This window comes from Phalaenopsis equestris, unplaced genomic scaffold, assembly GCF_001263595.1.
Source record: "Phalaenopsis equestris unplaced genomic scaffold, ASM126359v1 Scaffold000002, whole genome shotgun sequence".
Taxonomy (NCBI): Eukaryota; Viridiplantae; Streptophyta; class Magnoliopsida; order Asparagales; family Orchidaceae; genus Phalaenopsis; species Phalaenopsis equestris.
This window is the reverse complement of record NW_018164444.1, coordinates 65,992,615-66,002,711: the sequence shown is the minus strand read 5'-3', so window position 1 is coordinate 66,002,711 and position 10,097 is coordinate 65,992,615. Positions and strand designations below refer to the sequence as shown.

Below are 10,097 nucleotides of genomic sequence, written 5' to 3'. Positions count from 1 at the left end.
AAAGAGTGTCAGAGGGTAGTCATGTGTGCTGGTTTGTGGCAAGAGATCCAAAGGAAGGAAAGGGGAGCACATTAACGAAAGAAATCAAAGAGTAGAGAGAAAATCTGTGGACTGGTTTTGGAGTAGGCCCGTGCCATTTATATTTTAGATTCCAGGTTAATAAAAAAAAAGGAGAATGGCGTATTACGAGGGGATAGGAAGTAGTCCTATGCATATAAGTTAACACATTGAAACTTGTCTTGGATTTTTGTGCAAGCAACATAGTAAATTAATTTGGCAATGGTGTTATAGAACTTGTGCTATACATGCTTAGTGTTTGGACTTCAAAAAATTAACCAACAAAGAATAAACCTAATGCAAAGCAAAATGGCTAGATAGATCCGAGAGGTTTAAGCCATGTATCACAATCTTTTTCATTCACTTATTATGCATAACCGTGATGTTTATGGATAAGTAACATTCTAATAAAATAAAATTCAAAATATCTGTAAACTCACATTCCTAGGAATGCCCTATATACTTCTCATGTACTACGCCAATCAAATCCATTCAACTTCTCCTGTTTGGCATCCCACTGTTAATCGGTAATGCTAAAAATTTATTAAAAAATGCATTTGAATATGAAAGTTTCAAAATAATTATTCTGGTAAGTAATTAGTGTGATTTCTGTTGAAATAAATAGCAAATTTAGTTGTAGAAAAGAAATTTAGAAGAGAACGGTTTAGGATTGGTAGAATTAAAGCTCATTACATGTATGATACACAATTTCACATTATGAAAAATTGTGAAATATAAATCCATATTACTAGAAAAGCAATTAATAAATAGATGTAATAAGTATTAACATAAATCTATACACACAGCAAATGAAGATATAAATTTAATGCGAACGCAAAAGCATATACTCTTAAAAGACTCTAGGACTAGAGAGAAGTGAACTTGACATGGAAGGGAGGGCCCAAGAGAGAGAGTGTGTTGTGGGTGGGGGGCGGGGAGATGGAGATAGAGTAGGGGGTTTAGTAGAGGAACTTCGAGAAGCAGGTGGTAAAGAGAAAACCTTTGCATACAAAGTGCAAAATTTTATTCAACACAAAGTATATACTTTTTTGTCATGCATAAGATCCCCATGTAAAGAAAAAGAGGAATTTCACCAAGTACTCCCATATTTTTCTTAACTAATATGCTAGATGATACTTTCAAACACAAGAAACTGAAATGATATAAAATGTAAAGATAAGAAACATAAAACATAAATATAACTTATCCACTCAAAGGATAGAAGGGGGATTTGGGTTCAACTCAGATGGTAACATCAAGAGGCGCGTTGGTAATTGTAACGAGATCATTTATTGAATCAAAAGAAACACTTCCAAGAGTTTGAAACTCTTATACATATTGGAGATGGAAGTCAAACTGCTAATGCACATCAAGCAAGGAAGAAACATAGTAACTCTGCATGCCTGTAAAAGGATCTTGAGGCTCTAAACTTGGATTTTCCCATTAGAAATGCAAAAGTATAAAATCAATAATTTGTCCAAGAGTCTATGTAATATCGTAGTTGCAAAATTTAAAGCACAAAGTCAACCTATAAGCTACTGATAAATAGTGAAGTACAATAAAAAAAATGAAACATCACCATTCCCCATTTTAGAGTGCGATAAAATGATATATTGTGCACTCAAATAACGAAATTCAGGTCTAAAATTAGCTTGAATGCCAATGTGGACGTGTCAACCTAAAACTCTATACTACAACAAAATGACGATATAACTTCTATGGTGAAGCATATGTGATTTAAATGGAGATACATATAAAGAAAAACAAGCAATAAGATAATATTGCCGAGCTTAGAAGATATACTTATTGAACTTTGTTTAGCTTACGCATGTTATATGGATCCAAGTGCTCATGTTAAAAAATCAAAAGTAGCCAATTTGACCGTAGCATGAATAAAAATGTCAGAAAGAATGTGTGGAAAGCCAGGAAGGATATAATTAAAAATCAGTATATAAAATTGATTCTTAGAGCTGCTTATATTGAAGAAAGTATTCACAAATAACTAAGCTCAATGCATTGTGCATGAGTTGTTTCTAGCTTCAATGCACGAAACGCAAGGCAAAACGGTGCTTTTACTAGAAATAGTTATTCAAAGTACCGATCTTAAATCTTATAAAGCAATAATTTTTCAGAAAAAAGATAACGACACATTCAATAATAGTAATTTCTAGCCATTTAAAAGTAAAAAAATCAATGATGTGATGTAAAAAAAAGGTAATGAAATAATAGGCAAAAATTTTAAAAATAGTAGTGTGATAAAAGAGCGGCTAAAGATTGAACAGTTCAATATGAGAGAGTGCAAAAATGAGACATTGGGAATGATGATGATAAAAAAGGTGACTGAATTAATTCTAGTTAGTAAAAACCGCCATCTAGAATAACACATAGAAATAGTTAAGCATATAAGGGTTTTTATTAATGGTGAATATAAATGTAAATCCCCCTCCCCCAAAAACTCATACACTGAAACAAGAATTATATATAATTACTATTACGAAAATTTACATACATATAACTAAATTATTACTTATCTCACACCCAAACTTTGATTTTTACACATTAAACACCCTAACCTATGTATGAAAATGTGGATCACACTATTTCCACCTTTTCATACATAAGAAAATGTGCTTAGGGTGTAAAAATCAAAGTTTGGGTGTGAGACAAGTAAATTCAGAAGAATTGGTTGCTATGTATATAAATTCCCCATAATATTATTATCAAATTACCAAAACGTACATCTTACAAAGCACTTGACATAAGAAGCCTTTTTTAAAAGCTCAAATCTCCAACCCAAAATTTTTCCTATTTACAAGTCATTGAAGGCTTTCCTGGGAACATGAAATGGGCTTTTTAAACACCATAAAACGAAATTCCGGACAAAATATTTAGCACGAGGGTATTGGACACTGGACATTGATAAAAATCCTTAGCGCCAATCTCCATAATCAAATTGGAAGTCATCAACTTTGTGAGGAAACTAACTGAGTGTGACAATCATAATGGGATTGTAGTTAGGCCCATAATTAACAATTTCCTAGGAATTGCCAAAAACAGAAGCATGAAAAACGGTATAGAAGTAGAAACCATGTTAAATAAATGAAAAGCTGAAACCAGGAAATTTGCATGGATAATTAAATGGCATGTTCATTGCAAATGAATTCAACACAACTACCTCCATATCATTGCGGTACAAGCTTTGTAGGAGCAGTGTTGCTCCCTTCGGCCAATGATTTTGCATGTTCAACAATTAAATTGGGTATCCATCCAAAAGACTTCTTTTTTAGGTCCTCGAGTACTTGGCTCGCTTCTTGAAGTTCATCTTGAGCACTAGCACCATGACTTGCCCATGCATCAACAACTTTTTTTTGGAATTCCAAGGCGAGGGTGAAGCTGCATGTGAAAGCAAAGGGCTATCTATTAGTTAGTAGCATAATCACAACGCTATTTAGCAACCCGTAAAATCACTTTCCATAGAGGGATATAAAGTAATGAGAATTCCAACTCTTCTAAATCAATTACAAGTCACCTAAAGGTTTAATCTAACGCCCACTAGAAAAAAATAAAAAATAAGAAAATCTAACACCCAACAGAGAAATTTATATATCCCCATGTAGCAGCATCCTCTTCAATCAATAAAAAAATCCTCACTGTATCAAGTGTATATAGGTCAAAATACGATACCCTTAGCAATGGGGAAGAAGTGGACGACAAAATAAAATTATAGAGATAAAAAAGGCCAACCAGAAAAAATTTGACAAAGCATATTTGCATTCCAAAAATGTAAATACAAATTGGCTAAAAACAGGTCAAGACATCCAAGATCAAAATTACGCAATGATACCGGAGTTAACCAAGAAAATAATAGGCAAACAAATATTAATACAAATAAAGCCAATCAACGATTACAAATGACACACTTGAAAGGAAAATAAAAACAAACTTGACAATCCAACTCAAATTAGGGTGGATCCCGGGGTTGTGGTGGTGATCAGTGAGGAATGGAAGATGGCGGGATGGTGGATAAGGTGGTTGGCAAGCAGAAAACAAAAAGGCGGCAGTTTTCTGGGTTCTTGATAGCAAGTATGCAGCAGATATCGACGCCGCGCATCCGTCTGGGGTGATGGTAGCAAAGAGGGCAGGGTTGGAACAACAGTCGGAACAACATTTGCCCTTGGATACAACCCTAAAGGAACACATGAGATGTTGACGATTATCCTGACAAAAACACAATGAAATACCGAAAACCTAAACTTTAAAAATCAAATATATAAGCCCTAAATAACTAAGGAGTGGCCCCTATTGAACAGAGACGCTAAAGCCTATTGGAAGTGTCGGCCAGTTCTATAGGTCTGGACCACTTCGGTCCAGGCAACTCGGAAAGGAAAAGAGGAGCCCGAGCCCCTTAAGCTCGCATCAGTCTTCCAGAATTAGGTTGTTGGTTCAAAATTAGGGAAATATAAAATATAAGAACGAAAAAAAAGCAAAAAACTTGACATAAACAAAACTAGGATTGTATTCCAAAGAGGTGGCGATCGCGTATGCAGAATGGAAGGGCGTTGGGTGGTTGTGGTAGATTGACGAAATGGTAACATGAATCGCAGCTGGTGTAGGATTGCTAATGGGAAATGGAATCAGATAGGGTTGCAGCAGCGAGGTGGGATGATTGGTGTACGTGGGAAACTGAGGCAGTTGGAAGGTTGAAGGAATTGTGTAGGAGGGTTGTTGTGAGGTGGTAGCAGACAGCAGGTGGGTGCGGAAAGGAAGCCGAACTGCAGCTGGTGTAAAATCGATCACGGCAACAGCAGCAAGTTGGCTCAGGTATGGGTTGAAGAGGGCATTATAAGGTTATATACCATTACATGCATGCAAGTACAATAGACCCTAGTAAGCATATTACATGTAAGCAAGTACAATACACACTAGTAAACATATGCAGTCATAAAAAAAAAAATAACACATTCTCCCTCAATGGTATAAATGCATCATATATGTAGACAGTTAGGTACATCATTTTGAGAAAAATCACTAATTAAATAGCCACAATAATTGGTTTACAAAAGAACCCAAGATAAAATACAATATCAAAGCTCTTTCAGCAATACCTCAAACCTGTCCAACTATTCATAAGAACTTTATATCACTCATATGAATGATTTTTTATCCAAAATATATTTAAGCTTGTCAAAAATTTTAACTTCTCATGTTAAATGGAATATGTGCCAAAGTTTACTTTAACATCAAATAAGATCTTCGTTAAAACAACTAAAAAATCAATCACAAACATTGCAGCTTAAGGTAACAAAACATTCCTCAAAAGCTCTGAATCAGAATGCTAAGCCATTGCAATCAATAGAACCTAAAACAAACATATTAGATACATAGGAAAGCCATTGCACGAGAAAAAAAGACCCATTAGATATCACAAAATCCAAGAGTTGAAATTTTGAAATCCCAACCATAATAGAAGCCAGAAATTCATTTACTTGCTGAGCAAAACTAACATACTAATAAGCAAAAGAGGAAAACTAGCTACATTAACGATGTCAAATTGTAGCCAGAGGCTTTACCATGCTGCAAGATAGATTCTATACTGGAAAAAGATAATACGAGCCACTAAACAAGAAATTGAGTTAAAATTTGCTATTTCTACCTCTGCATCGCACTGTAAGCATTAGCAAGACTCTGGCATGTCTGTATAGAATCTGCATGATGAGGTCCCAATGAAAGATCCATGATATCTTTTGCAAGCGCAAACATCTGTGCAGCTGTTTGTGGTCTCTCCAATTCCATGAATGCTGCCCCCAAATTGTTGTAAATATATCCCACTGCAAAATGCTTAGGGCCAAAACTTTCCTTCATCCTCTCAGCTGCACTTTCCAGATATTGAATGCCCTCTTCAACCTTCCCCGTCAAGAGAAGCAACCATCCAATCCTTCCCAAGACATTGCCTTCCATATGCTGCTCTTGTGGCAGCTTCTCAATCATTTCAAGGCTCCTTTTCAACAAGGATATCGCAGTTGTGAATTCATTCATTGTTTCGTACAAAGATGAAATCTCCAAATATGCTTCCGCAACCTTTGAAGGCAATATTGTTTCTTTCTTTTCAAGAATATCACAGGAGATCTCCAAACACCTCTTTGCCTCTGCAAACATTTCTTGGTTGCAGAGAGCCCTAGCCATAGACATGAACACCAATGCCCGGATCTCACTGTCATTGTCAGCCTGATGAGCAACTCCTTTGAGAGTCTTGACAGCCTCATCGTACTTTCCCAAAGCAATCTGTATATTAGCTGCATCAATCTCCGCAAGGATCAAATCAGAACTCATTCCCCAGCTCTTTAAGACCTTCTGTGAAAGCCGGTTCTGCTCCAATGCCTTCTGATGGTCTTCTAATCCAGTATGTATGACTCCAAGTAGCCGCCGATCATGAGCCACCTCCACAGAATTTTGTCCGAGCTGAGATAGATGAATCTCTAGTGCTTTCTCGCACAGTGGCAATGCTTCTTTGAAGTTCAAAACTGCAGCATAAGCTTCTGCTAAATCTCTATATGCAACGCCCAATTCTCGGCTATTAGGCTCCAAAATGACCTCCTTAAGGTCTAAGCACGTTTTTAGATTAAGCAACGCCTCCTCTCTTCTTCCCATCGCAGTTTTGGTGTTCGCAAGCTGCAGCTGGACAGCATGGATCACAGGCCGGACATCAATGTCCTCAGAATTCTCTCTTTCTAGGACACCCAGAATCCGATTGGCCCGGTTCAAAAACCCTAAGCTATCGTTGAACCGCTTAAGCTCGTAAGTGGCGGAACCCGCCAAATGAAGGGCCATGGCAACTGAAACAGACGCTTCTCCACCGTCATCAAGGACCTTCAGAGCTCTCAATCCAAAGCTTAAAATTTTCTCATGATCGTCAGAGCCAATGGAGTCCAGATGCTGGCCAACCTTTAAGCAAGCAAGACCAAGCTTCTTATCCTTCTCGTCCAGCCTAGCCGCGAACGCTTCGAAGGAGGTCAGAATGTCTTCTGTACTCGTTGCAGACTCGAAGGACTCCTCGAGGTCGGACTTCTCCCGGAGTTTACGCTGCCGAGACGGAATGGGAGGGCTAGAGTCGGGCAAGGTTTGGAAGCAGCGCGAATGAAGTTTCAATAGTATATGCTGGTGCCTAGTAGTGGGTATAGGAATCGCAGAAGAGATTGGATAAGAAATGAGAGATCGATTGAGCGAAGAAGAATCGAGGAAGAAGCATCGTGGCAATAACCTACTTCTGGAGGTGGATTTGAGGAGAGTCGATAGAAGGAAATAAGAGGAAGAAGACGCTCGTTTCATGGTGAACATTGAGGAAATTCTGGAAACATGGAATGGGGTTTATGCAAAACCCTAAACCATAATATATATATTAGATTGTTCCATATCACATCAAAAAATGTCAACATTTTAATCTATAAAAAAAAAAAAAAATTAAGTTTAGATATTAGACGTGTAAATACTTAATAATTGTGGTATATATATATAAATCTTTTTTTAAAAATTTATTATTGTAGAACCAAATCTCTTCAATAAATTTCAAATCTTTATAATGTGGACTCCAAAGTCTCATGCTATCTTCTATAACTAATTTATCATCTTCATGTGAATTGGACTAGTCCTAAACCTTCTTAGATTGCAATCAAACTACCTATGGGATAGGAAACCATGTTTCAATAGGATTTGACCACTGATTGATTGCTTCTAGTCATACCCTAACATGTCGCATACTTAGGATAGGACTATTAATAGGTTTCACCATACTTATTAGACCCATATAGAGTCAAACATACAATTTTTATTTTAGATCAATAAAAGTGAGTTTAAACCATTTTGCACTAAACTTCCATTTAGTTTACCACATAGATTGTTTGGTCAGGGTCGAAGCTTTCTAAGGTTTTAGTGAACCATCAAACCTTCTTGCCTAGTTTAAAAAAAAAAGATTGATTATTTTGCAGAAAAGTCAGATAGGTTGAGCACAAATCAGGAATATCATTTATTGCATTGTGTTAATAATATGGAATGGGCCAATCTATCCACTCTATTAGTAAATTTCTTAAACCATAAGATACCCACTATACTCCTCGCCATCAAGCTTAAGTTCAAGTGAATATAGATGGGTATTAAACCCTCAAGAGCAAAAAGGCTAAATCCATGGGGTTGAGCCTTATATTTATTTTAAAACCAATCATTAGAAATTGATGACTAGCTCTAGCATTAAGACCCAAAGCTAAGTTCAAGTATAGTTGTTCAATTTGACCATGGTCTAACCAACATTGATTAGTAGCTTAAATGAATCATTCTAAATTCATATGAGTCTTCTTAGCATACCATATTTTATATTTTGGATAAATTCATATAGAGAGACCTTAGGTTAAATCAGAGATAACACAACAATTGGTTGATCCAAGATAAACTAAATAATTGGTATGGGTCAAATCAAGCCTAATCAACATTAATTGGTCAGATAAACTAAACCAATGCCAATTTATTTCACTTAATAGCCTCTACTAGACGTATGGAGCTTGTTAAATTAAGTTCGAGCTAATTCAACGGTTGTGGTATGTGATGAAGTCAAAATTACTGCGGTCCTCACCCGTCTTTAACTTGGGCTATCAAAGAAGTTCATCGTTTGTGACGAGCTCACGTTCGGCTCGGTAAGTAGCTTGTGTTTGATTCGTTCATTAAACAAACGAGTCGATCACAGAGAAGTTTTTCTAGCTCGATTTATAAATGAGTTAAACCCAAACATTAAATTTTTTATGGTGTTTGGCTCCATTTATAAACTAATTATTTTCTCCTGTTTATTTATGATTTATATGTGATGCTGCAAAAAATACAATTGATGCTCATTAATGACCATTAGATTATAAATTTTCTTAGGTATTACACCCATCTCCGAGACAACAAAGAAGCAACACACAGTGTCACGCTCATCCACGGAAGCTAAAGTTAGAGTATTGGTTGCTGCAATTATTGACATTATATGGTTGTGAAGTCTCCTTAATGAACTCGGGACTGAACAAATCGTCTGACTAAGTTGTTCTGTGACAATGTTTTGGCTATGGCCTGCAAATAACCAAATATTCCATACATGCACCAAATATATAGAAATTGATTACCACTTTATTTGACGACACATTCATGACAAACAACTTCAAATACATTATATCCATACCGAGGATCTGCTGACTGACATTCTTACAAAATCCTTAGCTAAACAACATTTCAACCAACTTAAAACCAAGCTTCGGATTACACCAAACACCCATAAGCTTGTCGAACCATGCAGGGCTATAGCAGCAAAGGAATATTGCTCCACAGCTCTCACAGAATATCCTCCTGACAGCAGGACCATTCAGCTATCATAACCACCTTAGGAAATCATGTTATTATGCTTTACCAGGACTTTCCATGGGCTATGTATATAAATGGCTCACTATAAGCTTTTAGGCATAAATATAGAAATATACCATTATTCTCTAATTCTCCTTTGTCTTTATCTTGAAGTGTTCCAAAGAGAAGAAAGGCTAGAATGTGGTGCAATTTGGACAAATTTTCCTCATTTTCTTCATAGTAGATTTCTTGGTGTGGTGTGACTCCGTGATTTTTCCCCGTTCAAGGTTTTTTCGCATGAAATCCAGTGTTTTCTTGTTTTGAGCGCTTTCGTTTTAAAATTTACTTTGCATCTCTCAAATCAATTTCCACGATCTCTCCCAACATCTTGATATTTTGATGCTTAAAACTAGGTAGTGGAGAGGATAAACTTTTTACGGCATACATATAATTTTAAGCTTTTATCTATATATATTATTTCATTCTGATATAAAACTATATGGTTTCATTTATATACAAAATACATTTGGCTTATTATACGAGTTAAATCTGCATGAACGAGTACTTAGACTGCCATTTGTCCTTTTTTCTCCATTTTAAAGAATTCTTTGGACTCATATTAGAGTGTGTTTGAATGATGATAAATGACCATACTATATATATATATATATTCAATAAAT

General features: G+C 36.1%; 1 protein-coding gene across 5 annotated transcripts in view; it reads right to left on the bottom strand.

Moving 5' to 3' along the window:
• Positions 1 to 7,420, bottom strand: part of LOC110028553 (protein KINESIN LIGHT CHAIN-RELATED 2) — a 12,087-nt gene extending 4,667 nt beyond the window's left edge. For 2 of the 5 annotated variants that reach the window (XM_020730470.1, XM_020730485.1), the window contains exons 1-2: positions 5,711 to 7,420; positions 3,230 to 3,450 (exon numbers count right to left, since the gene is read on the bottom strand). In XM_020730470.1, the coding sequence (XP_020586129.1) occupies positions 3,240 to 3,450; positions 5,711 to 7,392 (1,893 nt within the window). In that variant the 5' untranslated portion in view covers positions 7,393 to 7,420 and the 3' untranslated portion in view covers positions 3,230 to 3,239. Of the gene's footprint in view, positions 1 to 3,133; positions 3,451 to 5,710 lie in introns of those variants that run through there. The other 3 variants (XM_020730462.1, XM_020730478.1, XM_020730454.1) reach the window with 2 other exon arrangements.
• Between the last annotated feature and the right edge of the window lie 2,677 nt (positions 7,421 to 10,097).